Genomic DNA, 15,622 nt, shown 5'->3' with positions numbered 1-15,622 from the left:
ACTGGGAATAATTAAAAAAAGGTAGCTTGCTCTCAGGAGAAAAAAAAAAACGTTACGTGGACACAGACCCTTATTGAATCAGTGTTTCAAATTTCATGTTTGTATGTAATTGTGGGGATGCGTGTGCATGTTTGTGGAGTCCGGCGCGGGAAGCCTGCAATGGGTATTCTTAATAAAGTCTTAATTAGAGTAGTCTTAAATTTGTGTTTTTGTGTCTGTGCTTTTTCAGGAGTCTGCAGGATGTCCAGATCTGGTTTCAGCCCAACTTGGGTTCCAGCTCAACAGTCTTCCTGCCCCATTCTGATTCCCAGGATGGTTTTGGTAAGTCAGTCTCAAGAATTCAAAATAATGCAGACGCAGAAGGACAAATCCCAATCCATGGGGATGACAAAGATTTATGTTTACACAGGTGTCTTACAAATAACTTTGAATTATTATTATTTTTTTTTTAAACCTTTATTTATCTAGGTAAGTCGATTGAGAACAATTTCTCATTTGCAACGACGACTTGTCACATTCACACAGTTCCACATTCATACCTGGAAGCTGCCCAGTACAACCACAGTCTGATCTGCTGACCACTGAGCAGCTCCACTGGAGTGGTTGGGGTTAAGGGCCTTGCTTTTTCTCCAGAGCTGAAAAATCTAACGTGTTAAAAGTGTTATTTACTGAAGGCATATGTATCCAGTATTAGAGCATTCTTTACCTTTCATGATCTCCTACTGCTCCCTCTCAGATCTTCTATCCTTTGCTTTGTTTTTTGCTCTTAGATTTTGCTAAACATGTCGGTGCAAAATTATTAAAGAAATCCTGGATTGTGAATAGTAGAAAAGATGCTGTGAAGACTTGTTGATTTCGTTGCTCTGTGTGTGTCGTATAGCACTAACTTGTGCTTTCTGCAAATGTCAAATCATTTCATACCAAGGAAGCACTACATTTACATTTTGTTTGTTCAGCAGGGTTTTCAGACCATCTCACTGACCAGAGCTCTGACAAGGATTCAGGAAGTGGCTCCCAGACCGACCTAAGGAAGATCCCATCGCTTCCTGCTCCCACTGACTTCCTGTCAAACTCGGGCGCCAGCAGTGGAACCAAACTGATGACTCCCGACGCCTTTATGACACCAAGCACTTCGGTACCAACACTCGCGAGCCTTGTATAGTGCTGCTCTTTTTTTTTGACTCAGTGACAGCGGTCCATTTGGACCTCAAGATGAACTGATTAGATTCTAGAGGCCAAGGTCACTGACCTCACACAACACGTTTTCTATGCTAATTATGACAACAGTTGAGACCAGTGTTGGGAACGTTACTTTAAAAAAGTAATTAGTTATAGTTACTCACTAGTTCCAAAAAGTAACTGAGTTAGTAACTGAATTACTCTATAATAAAAGTACCTCGTTACCAGGGAAAGTAACTATTTGTTACTGTAAAAAAAATTGCTATATGTCAAAGAATTGGGATTTTTTTTAGCAGTTTTCACAAGTCAGTTGAAATGAGTAGAACAGACAGGTGTTTGTATATAACTTTCAATATTTATTGCACGTCGACAGACAGCAAGGGGTTTATCTTATCTTTGTAAGAAAAGTTAACAGTTACACCATATAAACTTATATGACACATATACTTTTAACAACATACCTGCCTATCATACGGTTGACTTCAGCCTGTGTCATACATTTTTGTTGTGAGGCAGAAAGCTCTAGCTTTTGCTGCTTGGAGGACTTTGCTCAGAGTCCTTCTTTGCTAGTGGATGGCGAGCGATCATCTGTGGTGGAGGTATCGGTGTTTTTGGCTACTAGCTTTGTAGATGCGTGTGTCGTTGTGAGATGCTTCATTAAATTAGAGTTGCTTACAACGGATGTCAACAAAGTCTTCACTCTTGGACGTAATGTACACATTACATGCACGTTCTTGCCTTTGACCACAATGAATTATATATATCTCCACCTTGAAAATGCCAACTTTTCCTGTGTGTGTGTGTGTGTGTGTGTGTGTGTGTGTGTGTGTGTGTGTGTGTGTGTGTGTGTGTGTGTGTGTGTGTGTGTGTGTGTGTGTGTGTGTGTGTGTGTGTGTGTGTGTGTGTGTGTGTGTGTGTGTGTGTGTGTGTGTGTGTGTGTGTGTGTGTGTGTGTGTGTGTGTGTGTGTGTGTGTGTGTGTGTGTGTGTGTGTGTGTGCGCGCACACGCTGGCTCTGATTGGCTACCATGAAACATGACTCTGCCTTAGCCAATCATAATCGCTTACCTCGTTATTAACCACCTCCTCACTAGCTGTGAGCCAGGGGTGCATTCGGATTACACAGTTTATTCAATCAATGCATAGTAACGCACCGCATCTAACGTTAACGGCGTTGTAACGACGGGAAAAGTAATTTGTTAGATTACCCCGTTACTGAAAAAATAACGTCGTTACCTAACGCCGTTCTTTTAAACGACATTATTCCAAACACTGGTTGAGACAAATGTCTAATAGGATAAAGTAATCACATTATGACGTATTATCCAAAAGGTCAACTTCACTGTGACGACATAATGTGAAAAAATGCATTTGTGGCCATTATTCAACACCATAACTCAGGGACAGAAGCGGAGACATTTGGTCGGATACTGAATTGGTGACGCTAATCTTGAAACTGTGGTAATGATATAGATCTTCTGTGCTGCCGGGTTGAAGATGTGCGTAAAGCATCCATGTTTCGCCAAGAAATACATCCATGTCTGTCCAGCCAACTACTGTAGTTAACAGTCATATCTGTCTCTTTCTTTCTTGCTGATCCCACAGTTTCTTTACAGGCTATTCAGTTCTGTTAGCTACTTTAGCTTGACATTAGTAGTTGGTAGTCTTCAACCATGTGTGAAGTGAGAGAGATCCTAGTTATCTGCATGTTGCTTTAGTCTTGTTCAGTTTCATGGAATTTCCTACAAAATGTTAACTGACTAACATCAGAAAGTGGCATTTTTAATAATTATCTAGTCAATTTATTAAACATGTAAAAAAAAAAAAAAAAAAAAAGAAATACAAACACAAAGTAAAAAAAAGCAACTGTGTTTTTTTTAACCAACACGTACTGATTTTTAGAAACACTTCATTATTATATTTGCTGCTTGTAAATCACTTTTTTGTCACCTTTCAGGTACCGGCATCTCCTGGCAGCAGCGCCAGCAGTCTGACCGTTGTGACTGCCATCAGCAGCAACTCTGACTCCACTAACAGGTGAGCTTTTCTGTGCAGTAGAAGGGATGGGATCAGTAGTGGCCAGCATCATCTATGTAATTATCACATTCAGTTGGAACTCTCAGTTGAAACATGGATTGTTAGAGAATATCGGCTTCTTCCTTCCTATTGTTAAAGCTACATTGTGTAAGAATTTATCCCATCTAGCGGTGAAATTGTATTTGACAACCAACTGAATATTACTTTCTAGCCCCCCTCTTTCCGAGCGCGTTCTAACTCCTACGGTGGCCGTATTATTCCAAGAAGTACGACTTTGTCCGTGAGTGTTCCTTCCAGTGTAATAATAGTTTGTGGTACCATTTCATTGCTAACATCAGCTATCAGGTTCACAACATATTCAAAGTATCAGTGCTATCATTATTCTGTATATTGTACGAGATTAATAGTGTAAGGCAATGTTTACAGCATAGGAGAGAAGCAACAGAGGTTTGTGCTTTTAATATATTTCTCTGAGCAGTATGAACAGTGTCAATGAAACCGAAATTAGCTCTTAGTATCTCCATCGTTTACATGCAGCTGTTCTAGCTGTAGCTATTCTATGTTACAACTGCATATGACGTGAGCTGCAACGGAAATCACGACCCACATGATTACTTTTATGTTACAAGATAGACAATTCTTTTTCATCATTGACGCGAGGAAAAGTATCATAGACGTCGTTCTAGTGTTGTGCAGAACCATGCTATACAGTAGTTAGCCAAGCAATTAGCAACTATAGAACTTTGAATTTACACAAATAGGCAGAATTACCTTTTGAGAAGAAAGCAGGCAACTTCGGTGTCCCTTTTTAAAATCCTTGCTCCTTATGAGCTCTTTCCATCTTGGAAAAGCCACTCCAATATTAATTTTGGTCTTGTTGCTTTGCTTGTCGTTTTAATTCTCTTTTTAACTTCCTTGGCGACCCCGTTACATGTCCTTGAGAATAGGCGCAATCCTATCTTCTCCCCCTCACTGGCATTCGTCACGGTGCCACTGACTGAAAAGCGCGAAAGGTGGAGTTATGTCCCTCTTTGGCTAATGTATTTTAAACATGGAGGTGCTACATGGCGCCCGTCATTTGAGCGACTCGCTCGTATGTATTCTGAATGACTCTAAATGGCAGATTCTACGCGTACGAGAATACTCTGATTAGTTGGTGGAAGTAATTACACATGAATGAGCACATATTTGTGAAAGAACAAAGTTTTTTTTGCTAAGAATAAACTCAAAAGACTACGCAATGGAGCTTTAATTACATACAGCTTATGTTTATCACCAATAGAACAAATAATGTCCAAATAATCGCCTGCTCTTTTGGTCACGTGTGTATGTTTATCTAAGAGTACAGTATGTCTGTGTTATTGTGTACAGAGCTATTGACGATGTCAACCAGAGTCCTAACCGAGCAGAGAACAACAGCAGCAGCAGCAGCAGCAGTCTTGCCCTCTCCAACTCCACCAGCAGCCCAAGAGCTGCTTCTGTTGTGCTGATGCCTGGATTGGAGAACCTACAGGTAAGACCTGACACACTTTCAGACTTCTACCAACCTCTTAGTACTCTGAATGCAATGGTCTCTTTTTCATTACACTCCTCACTTCCAACTCCAGGCTTTAGCATCCCCTATTGGTCCTCTGACACTCGACAACCCTCAGGTTCTGGACTCTCCCCTCCTGCCGCCTCTGGCCTCTCCGACCAGGGCCCGCTCCCCTGACGTCATCTCCTCCGCCTCCACCGCCATGTCCCAGGACATGCCAGAGATTGCATCCCAGACCCTGCAGCTTCAGCGTGGACTAGTGTCCAGCTTGGAGCCCCTACCTCTGTCTGCTCTCCAGACAGACAGCATGGCCTCTGCTGCATCTGCCCTGCATCTACTCACCTCACCACGCACAGCCAACAACAACAGGTACATTTATGACAAGCAACAACATCAACAACACGTTAAGTATCATAACTTAAACAAAAATAAATGCTGACTTGATGTTCACAGTGAATACATAACTCTAAAGCTGTCGGCAAGGTCTGTCCATCCATCCTTAAACCATCATGCATTAAAAAAATGTTTACCAGTAATTTTAAGCATACAGAAATTCTAGGAGTCAAACTTGCAAAAACCAGTATAGGCCTTTAGAATTGACAAAACGATTGTATTTTCTGTCTCAGCCTGTTGGCCCTTGAACTCGGAGGTGCTGATGGGCCAGTCGGCGGCGCAGTAGATTCAGAGCCCAGACTCAGCCACACCCCATCTCTACTTGAGAATGCCTTATCACAGGAGAACCCTGGGGTTGGTGGAGGGTCCTCAGATGGTAGTGTCAGCCACACACCTTGGCCGGCTGCCCCTGACATCACTCGAGAAACCAGGAACAGTCTCAGGGACAATGGTCTTGGAGACTGGTAAGAATTTGCATGCACAAATACATTTAACAATTATAAACTTTTAACATCCACTCTAAGGATTGCACAAAGTTCTAAAATCTCATTTGCAAAATGTGTCCACTTAACTTTTTAGAAATGACTTGGAAATTAATAATCTCAGGCATTTCATGGCTTTTTCTAGGATTGTAACAATTTTTTTGTTTTTACAAATACTGGAAAATTATTACAGGTGAACCAGTTTTGTTCACTGTTAACAAAACCCTTAACATACAAAAGCATAGCAACAACCTGGACATAGACACACATTTACACAGAGAAGCAAATGCATAAGGCTTGCAGGTGTAAAGCAAAGTGATGGCTTTGACAAAATAGCCAGGTCAGTTTATCTTTCATATCTGTGTGGAAATTGTAAAAGCAGTGTGAAAACATTAACATTAAAAAGAGATTGTGTCACGTGTCTACTGTGTTGTAGTTCAAGAGAGGAGTCGAAGGACAGACACTTGAGTTCACCTTACCATCGACGCTCCTATCACCTCACACAGAATGACAGTCAGGACGCTGGCGCAGAGCAGAGGTAACACAAATTAACACGCCATCACTTTTTTATGCAAACACTACATGTGCAGTGTCATCCTAGATGGAAGATATCCCAAAACGAGGCACAACACAAGTCAGTACTTTATTCAAGGCACGATAACGTTTAGATTTTATTCATCATTTTCAAGGTGATTACAGACCATGTGGCATACACTCTGCTACATAGATTACAGAAGCTGTCTTACTTTGTATCTGTGTGTTTCTGTGTTTTACCCAGTGACCCTGATGATGAGGTGGCCAGCCTGGCATCATCCTCAGGAAAAAGTGGCTCTCGTTCTTCTCACAGACTACCAGTCAAGGACTGGAAGACCTCACCACGAGGCTCGCCAAAAGTAAAGAGGAAGACCAAGAAAGATGACAGGTATGATGATGTTTAATAGTCAGGGAATCAAAGGACGAGTAAGTGGGGATGTCATAAAAGCTGTTTTGCAGTACAGTGTGGGACGTGTAGTTTAAAATGGTGTTTATTAGTTCAGATACAAACTAATTTGGAAATACCGTAAATAGGGTTGGGTATCGTTTTTTTTTTTTTTTTTTTTCTGATACCGGTGATAAAGTGATACTTTTAAAACAGTGCTGGTGCCTAGACTTAAACTAGTGTATCATCATGTGTACTTCGATACTCTCATAGCAATCCCTACCAATCGGTCCCAAAATGTTCCACTTGGATAGTAAATGCCGTAAACATATTCTTTGTAAATCTTTAGAATCATCACCCAAAAAATCCAAGCAGGCCTACCTTATTGCAAGATCCACATTTTCTTCAACACTTGCCATTTTGCTAGTTCGAAGTTAATTGTTTACCGAAGCAAAGTGATTTTGAGAACAGCAACAAACCGCTCTTTATTTATTTTTTTATTTCTGTCTTTATTTTTTATTTAATTTAATACATACTGTGTACATATACTTATATTGTTTAAACCTATACTTATATTGTTTAATATTCCATTTAGAGAATGTGTGATGTGCACCAACAACACCAAAACAAATTCCTTGTATGTGTTAAAAAACGTATTTGGCAATAAAACCTTTCTGATTCTGAGAGCGGAAGGTAAGGGTCACACGCCGGAAGTCAGGCAATTGTCTGGGAAACATACTTCCCTTGATCCAGAGGTGAGGTAGAGAGAAAAATAAATGCATAAAGTGCTTCTTAAAATAACGCTCCTTGGACTATTAATGTTTTATCAAGCCAAGTCAACTTTATTGTCAATTCTCTCAAAATATGTGCCAGACATCAAGAGGAATGGAAAATGCGTTTCTCTCCGACCCACGGTACAATAAGTATAAAAATATACAAAATACAGTACAGGCCAAAAGTTTGGACACACTTTCTCATTCAATGCGTTTCCTTCTATTTTCATGACTATTTACATTGTAGATTCTCACTGAAGGCATCAAAACTATGAATGAACACATATGGAATTATGTACTTAACAAAAAAGTGTGAAATAACTGAAAACATGTCTTATATTTTAGATTCTTCAAAGTAGCCACCCTTTGCTTTTTTATTAATAAGGGAAAACATTCCACTAATTAACCCTGACAAAGCACACCTGTGAAGTGAAAACCATTTCAGGTGACTACCTCATGAGGCTCATTGAGAGAACACCAAGGGTTTGCAGCGCTATCAAAAAAAGCAAAGGGTGGCTACTTTGAAGAATCTAAAATATAAGACATGTTTTCAGTTATTTCACACTTTTTTGTTAAGTACATAATTCCATATATGTTCATTCATAGTTTTGATGCCTTCAGTGAGAATCTACATTGTAAATAGTCATGAAAATAAAGAAACTCATTGAATGAGAAGGTGTGTCCAAACTTTGGGCCTGTACTGTATGTACAAAAAAAGAATAAATTCCAAAAACAGTTTTTGTTTTCATAACATTGAATCAGTCTTTTCTGTAGATCTAATTACTCCCACTCTTTAATGTAAAAATAAGAAAAATCTCCACAAATGTGAACACTTTTTCTATCTTAGATTGTATTTTTAAACCCACTTTTTTGATGGATGATGCTGGCTGTGTGGATATCGGGAGATTGTCAGGCAGACACATACATATTAATATAATATACGTGATTCTTAAGTCCTTGGTTTGAGTATTTTTGCTAAAGGTGTTTCTCCTTTCTCCTTAGTGAATCGTCTCAGTCCAGGCAAATGGACTCAGTTCAGGTAAGGTAAACATAAACCATATTTGTTAGCTTCTTCTATATTTATTAACTGCCACAATGATCCTATGAATGGAAGAAATTTTATTTTCTATTGTTAAATGATTTGTACTCTTGGAAACACATTACCATTAATTGATTTTTGTCCACTAGGGGACAGCAAAATAAAAAAAATAAAAAAAAGCTGGCGGATACCTATCCACCAGATTTAAAATACATTTCCAATCTGTCATCAAATACTTGTCTATTTTTATCAGTGCTAAACTCAGAAGTATTCATTTAGTTTATGTTTCAGCAGCACTTTCCTTTGGTTCACTTTGTCTCCTTTTTCAATCATTCTCTCCATCCGATAGATGAATGCAGAAGTGCAGGACGAGTTGTTGATGCTCCTGCGTAGCCAGCAGAGAGAACTAACTGAACTGCGAGGTCAGATTGAAGCCATGCAGAGCACCATTATGGCCCAAGTAGAGCATGTCCTTACCAACCACCAGGAACAAGAACGTATCCTTCAGACTTTTCTAACTCGCTGAAGTTGTTTTAGTAGTTTTCCATTTCCACCACCCATGACACTTGTCAAAAACGTATTGAACAACTGTGATGACATTATTCAAAGTTACATTCGAATTCAGCAAAAAGCCTTAAGCAGTAGCAACGTGAAATTGCATACTACATACTCAATCTGTATGTACTGCTTAATGCCTACTAAATTACCAATTTAATGTGCTATTTGAAAACTCAAGTAATGCATCTTCTCTGCATCACATGATGGTGTTATGTCATGGCGTTACTGGTCTAAGTTACCATTGAATGAAAATTGTTTATCCCAAATGTAAATCAACATTACCTCTTTTACTCTATTTAATATTTAACGGTATTATTTTAAGGCAAATTAAAAGTATTAAATATTTTAGTCTTAAATACAAACCCCAATTTCAAAGAATTTAAAAACGGAATACAATGATTTGCAAATCCTTTTCAACCTGTATTCATTTGAATACACTACAAAGACAAGGTATTTAATGTTCAAACTGATAAACTTTGTTTGTTTTCCAGATATTCACTCCTTTTGAATTTGATGCCTGCAACACGTTCCAAAAAGGCTGGGACAGGGGCATGTTTACCTCCTGTGTTACATCCCCTTTCCTTTTAACAACACTCACTAAGCGTTTGGGAACTGAGGACACTTATTGTTGAATCTTTGTAGGTGGAATTCTTTCCCAATCTTGCTTGTTTTACGACTTCACGTTGCTCAACAGTCCAGGGTCTCCGTTGTCGTATTTTGCGCTTCATAATGCGCCCCACATTTTTTTCAGTTGGAGACAGGTCTGGACTGCATGCAGACCAGTCTAGTACTCGCACTGTTTTACTACAAAGCCACGCTGTTGTAACACATGCAGAATGTGACTAAGCAGGGACGTCCCTGAAATAGACTTTGTTTGGATGGCAGCATATGTTGCTCCAAATCCTGTATGTACCTTTTTAGCATTAATGGTGCCTTCACAGTGCCATGGGCACTTATACACCCCCATACCATTGAATATAGGTTGGAAAGGATTTGCAAATCATTATATTCTGTTTTTACTTACGTTTTACACAACCTCCCAACTTCATTGGAATTGAGGTTTGTATGTTTTTACAGTACATTGTAAATGTGAGCTGCCGCGGTTTTCCTCTTAACTGTTCCTTAATGTCACTTGCCATCATTTGTAATTATTTTTTCCAACAGTTAGAGGGTAATTTTGTTGTTTTTTCAACCTATTTTCCTCATGCATTGGTGTCTAAATTAACAATCTGAGCAAAAATCTTTGAAATTGGTCCAGTATTGAGCGAGCATGGAAGCCTAGAACTGTGCTGCAATGTAATCGTATAGGGCAAATGTGCATTGTCAATTTCCTTCCACTAAAAGTGCTATGGTTTTTTTGTGTGTGTATGTCTGGCAACATTATAGAAAGGATTCCTACAGAGATAGGCCTTTTTTTTAAAGAGTAAGATCCTTTTTGTTTAACCAGAAACTGCTCCGAAATTGCCAAACCCATCAGAGTCCATTTAAAGAAACAATAATTTTAGCCTGTATAGAGCCAGCATATTTCCACATGTAAATGGATGAATTAAGGGTTTATTTCAACCAAACCAGAGTGGACATATTCTTGTGAGCCTTGACCATTCATGACCTCAGAGCGCAGACTAGAGCGAGTTCTGTCAGAGAGTCAGAATCATCAACAGCAGCTTCAGGAACAACTCAGCCAGCAGCTCAGCCACACCCTCAGCTCGGTGCTGACCAACAGAATGGATAAAGTGATACGAGAGGAAATGAAGAAAACGGTCCCACAATGTAAGCACACATAAACATGCCATTAAGCACAACAACAAAATGAGACTGCAGAGCTTTACTCTGCTGAGACCAAGTGGACTATGTGTAAGAACAGTCATCCATATTTGTTACCAGACGATGGTGGTATTGCACCATTTCGTTGTGTGCCAGTTGCAGACAAGGATGATTTTACATATAAATCTAAACAGTCTGCATATGTTGCACACTCTATTGTCTCCTGTCCTTAGCTTTTCTTCTCTAGTCTTAAAAAGCAACAGTGCCCATTTAATACCACAAATCCTTGCTGAATGTCTATCTTGCCCAAATCTAAATTAGGCACCAATCCAACTTTTTCTCTCCTGATTCCCATACCTCACCTTAGGTTATCTGATGTTGAGTACCATTCTGATTCTAGTGCTCTCTTTTTGCTGCATTCAAAATCTGTATACCTGGCTTTGTGAGGAATTGAAATAATGTATGGAATCCCTTATGAGGTATTGGAATACGTTTTATATGTTGTAAGGTCAGGGATTGCTGCGGCTGTATAAACTGACTGGGTGGCCCGCTGTGACTGAATGAACAGATAGCTGAAATATTTGATGTGGATCACTCATGTCACGGCCATTGCTTAATAAGGTCATCAATCTGACAGATCGGATTAGTACATCCCTGATCTAAATTAGTTGTAAGCTAGGGCTGCATAATTAATTGTAATTTTATTGAAATTGCAATATGGACTAGTTTTAAGAAAGTAGTAAAAAAGTAGTTTTGCAGCATGGAAAAAATTGACAAAGGGCACACCAGGCTGTACATCAATTCATTACAATGTTATTTTTGTGCTTGAGGTCACCCTAGGCATAAGATGAGCAAGATATAATAAATGCAGCTGAGGTGTGTTGGACTGCCAGACTAAAACCAAGCACTCTTTGGATAGATGTTTTTTTGCCTTGCCTCTCCTGCCCTCTAATTTGAGAATGACATGTTCCTGTCTTTTTTTCCTCCAGCCTTGATCACATGCCTAATTATAGGGGAATTCATACTAATCTGTCTTGCTTATTCTTTCCCCTCTAGCAATCTCTAAGAGTCTGGAGCCAGTGACCGGTCAGCTGAGCAATACAATTGCTGCTAAGCTGACCGCTGTGGAGGTCACCCTGAAGGAAAATGTCAGCAAGGTGGTCAAATCCAAGGTGAGTGGCTGGCCCTGTATCCCGTCCTATCCAAAATCTTCATAACATCACCTACTCTCTCTCCTTCCCTTCTCACCATAACCTGCTTCCTGTTTACAGAACACAACAGATGCAATCGGTCGAGCAGCAGCAGAAGCCATGCAGGGACCCATCCAGGCAGCCTATAAAGACGCCTTCCAGGGCATTGTGCTGCCTGTTTTCGAAAGAGGCTGCCAATCCATGTTTCAACAAATCAACGACAGCTTCAAACAAGGCACACAAGAATGTAAGGCAATCTTATAAAACATTTAAATGTGTGGTTTTTTTCAACAAATAAATATCAAAATATAGTACAGATATCAAGATATGACCTAGATCAGAGATCCTCAACAGGGGGGTCCTCAGTCACTGCAGGGGGCCCGCCAACATATTGGGTAATTTTTTCCCAAAAATTAAAACATGTCTGAAAATATGCATTAGAATAAATCTAACATCACAACATTATTAGCTAAGATAAATCGGCCTACTTGTAAAAAAACATTGATGATAGACTTACTGGCCTACACAGAGGGGTAGCCACTATAGTAGCCATCCACAGATACCGTTAAGCTTAAGGATTCACTATGCCTTCCACATGTATGTTTGACATTAAAACATGATAATATAAGAATATTTAAATAGCAGCTTAGTATTGTAGGGCACCAAAAAAAGTATGTGTATAGGCTTTAGGCCGCCCAACACGTTATTGTAGGCCCAGTTTATTCTGCAACTTCATTTTATACAATATATATAGTAAGGGGGTCCGTGCTCGTCTCTCTTTCAGTTAGGGGTCCTTGGCCTAAAAACGTTGATTACCCCTGACATAGATGACCTACTTTTACACAAGGTTAACTTAGTAATTTATACTTGCATGCTTTCCAGACACAAAGTTTTAGCACTGTTCCTTTAAGGTGTTCTGGTGGCTCACCATGGCCTTTGTCCGTTTGAGACACTTTGTATCGGTACTTTCTTTACATTGGTTGTTCCCTGTATCTAGCCTTGAAATCAGGGTCAGTTTATCTGGAAGTCTAATTAAATAACCATCTCTTCCAAAAAGCTCAGGGACAGCTTTTGTGATGATGCCTTTTTAGACTGAGCCAGGGCGTTGGTGTGTTGATAAGCAGTCTATTTATTCTGAGATTGTGCTCATGCCCACCTCGGTAAGCTTGCAGCTAGATTTTTTATTTTATTTTACCAAGGCTGTCGTATTGTTCACAGAGGGGAGACACGCACAGTAACTCTGCGGTAAATAGGGAGAGCACAATACCCCTCTGAGCATGTGTGCACTCGTGAGCTTGTTCCAATTTAAATTTAATCCATGATCAAATTCAGGGTTTAGCTCTTTGTGTGTAAATATTGACTGTAACTTTGTGAATGCTGCATTAACATTTGCACTGCCATCTAGTAACTGTGCAAGCCTTCAGCCACATTCTAGACTAAGGCCATTAACATAAAGTAAAGCATAAGCTAAACATAAGCACTAAACGTTTTAACAGTTTCCTATAAAATGTCAGTAGCCTATAACATGTCAGTTCTTAATGAAATGATGAAATATTAGTTTGAAATTAAAGTGCAGTATTTTAAATACAATGAGAAGAATATGGTTGGATTTCTTATCAAAAGGAAAAGTGCCAGTGTTACTTAAAAAAACACATAACCAAAAAACACAGTTTTCAAACTAGCACTGCTCTCATCAATCTATTTTCATGTTCCTCTGCAAGAAAATAACAAAATACAGTTGAGAATTTACTGGGTTGCTCAAATGTCAGTGGATATTATAGCGCTGCTCAAATAACCTTACTGTAATCATATGCTGAAATCCCGCATTCTTCACGACTGCATATCTTTATTTATAAACCCGCCCACATCTCTCATTGCGCCGTCAACAGACACGCTGGCATGTCTTTGTGAATGCACCCCCGTATTGGAAGTAAGTCACACGAGAGAGGCACAGTGCTTGCACACAGTCGCCGCTTTATCCAACAATAAATCCTAATGCTGCCATACAGCAAACCAAGACTAACTGACAGACACCTCAGCCATGCCAACTGCAGTCCCCCCCCCCCCTCCCGCACTAGGCTTTTTTACTGAAATCTGTAAGGGTTAAAATGCGCTGAACAATACATACATTTTTTTTCTATAGATTTTTGTCTTGAATGCATTCCTAATATTGATACATCATGCGGTGCTTCACCTAATTTGTCATATTTAGGTGCGGGTGTTGAATGTAAAGCAATATTTAAAAAAAACAACTATTGAATTGATTTAAAATAGACTAAGCTTAATACAAAAGTTCATGTTAAAATATTAGCTAGAATAAGTAGAGCACTACAGACTACTCTCTTGAAAACCTTCAATTTTGTAGTGCATGAGTGTTTTTATTACAACAAATAGGAGTTCAGAATTCTGTTTGCTTTGCATGAAAATGATAGTTTTGAAACCATGGCACAGGGTTAAGAAAGTTGGCTTTTGTCAAGAAATCTGTACAGCAGACCCTGTTGAGCCATTAAAATGAACGTAATAATCTAGAAGACGTTCAACAACATTTTTTCTAGTTTTAACAGACCATAAACTGAGACTTTAACTAAAAGCTGCAAGCCTCTGACAGAAGAAAAGACCCAGTGACACTTTGCTAGCTTGTTGCTGTAAAAGTGGAATTTCAGCCAAGAAATGTAGTATCATGCATTTCCGAATTTTTTTTAATGAGGCATTTTTTCTGATTACATTACAAGACCTCATGGAGTTGCATGACTAGCTGCTCCACACAGCTCTTTATCCAGACAGATTCAGGTCGGACAGAAGTGGTAATCTTATTTTATTTTTCCAAAGCCTTTGTCATAGCACATTTCAAACTAGTGTGTTAAGACTAAATACATTCCACAATCACACAGACTACCTTCATCTTTCCGCACCGTGAATGACCCAAACAACTCTGCTTTCACTGTCAGTGTAGTTGTGTTCAGTTTAACACTGTCTCCACTTAAGAGAGCAACACATGAAGCATGTAGCTTTGAGTGTATTTGTGTAATGTGTTTGCTTGTGTTAAGGGAGAACTGATTTTCTGTTGACTTTCATCTGTGTAGACATCCAACAGCTTGAGACCCATATGAAGAACAGGAAGCAGAAAGAGCAGGAGACACGAGACCCCATGATTGGCCAGCTCCAGCAGATGACTGACAGCTTCCAAAGCTCCACCGATCAGCTGGCCAATAACATCACCGCTAATGTCCGGGCAGAGGTCCAGCACCAGATCCAGATGATGGTGGGAAAGTATGTATCCTAGCTATCCTTCATCGACCACACTGACAACTACTTGTGATTGAAAAGCTGTTCTGAAACCTAATTGTTTTTCTTCACATTTTATTAGAAGTGAATCTCTTCTGAACCATTTACGTTTTCTGTCCTATTTTCCTTCCTCTGTCCTTATGTCATTTAACTACATTTACACATTTCCCTAAATATGATCGTGCTGTAATTAGACACTGTACACCTGCTCTCATCAAAACACTTGTTTACAGTTTATAATACTAAAAAAAAAACACTGACATTGCCTTAGTGTAACCATCAAGGTTTTAAAGAATCCTGCTGTTAAGTGATACTTGCAGCGATGGATCTGGTAGCATTGATTGACATTCCAAGGGGATCATTTGAATATCAGATATGCATATCAGCAGATATGCCTGTGCCAGCAGCTCTGGCCTTATTCAGGTGCATAATGGGCTGGAGAGTAAAAACAAGCAAGGCTTAATCCTGGGG

The 15,622-nt window shown here is 39.4% G+C and overlaps 1 protein-coding gene across 3 annotated transcripts in view; it reads left to right on the top strand.

The window, feature by feature from the left end:
- Positions 1–15,622, top strand: part of edc4 (enhancer of mRNA decapping 4) — a 38,441-nt gene that overhangs the window by 11,183 nt on the left and 11,636 nt on the right. Inside the window, exons 14-28 of one of the 3 annotated variants that reach the window (XM_028585695.1) lie at positions 230–321; positions 960–1,135; positions 3,135–3,214; positions 3,426–3,494; positions 4,586–4,727; positions 4,822–5,117; positions 5,375–5,605; positions 6,060–6,161; positions 6,402–6,545; positions 8,318–8,354; positions 8,704–8,851; positions 10,527–10,682; positions 11,733–11,848; positions 11,948–12,113; positions 14,950–15,136. In XM_028585695.1, the coding sequence (XP_028441496.1) occupies positions 230–321; positions 960–1,135; positions 3,135–3,214; positions 3,426–3,494; positions 4,586–4,727; positions 4,822–5,117; positions 5,375–5,605; positions 6,060–6,161; positions 6,402–6,545; positions 8,318–8,354; positions 8,704–8,851; positions 10,527–10,682; positions 11,733–11,848; positions 11,948–12,113; positions 14,950–15,136 (2,142 nt within the window). Of the gene's footprint in view, positions 1–229; positions 322–956; positions 1,136–3,134; positions 3,215–3,425; positions 3,495–4,585; positions 4,728–4,821; positions 5,118–5,374; positions 5,606–6,059; positions 6,162–6,401; positions 6,546–8,317; positions 8,355–8,703; positions 8,852–10,526; positions 10,683–11,732; positions 11,849–11,947; positions 12,114–14,949; positions 15,137–15,622 lie in introns of all 3 variants that reach the window. The other 2 variants (XM_028585694.1, XM_028585696.1) reach the window with 2 other exon arrangements.

The sequence above is a fragment of the Perca flavescens genome, chromosome 8 (genome assembly GCF_004354835.1).
Source record: "Perca flavescens isolate YP-PL-M2 chromosome 8, PFLA_1.0, whole genome shotgun sequence".
Taxonomy (NCBI): domain Eukaryota; kingdom Metazoa; phylum Chordata; class Actinopteri; order Perciformes; family Percidae; genus Perca; species Perca flavescens.
The sequence above is the reverse complement of the archived record's forward strand: the minus strand, read 5'-3'. Positions and strand labels throughout refer to the sequence as shown.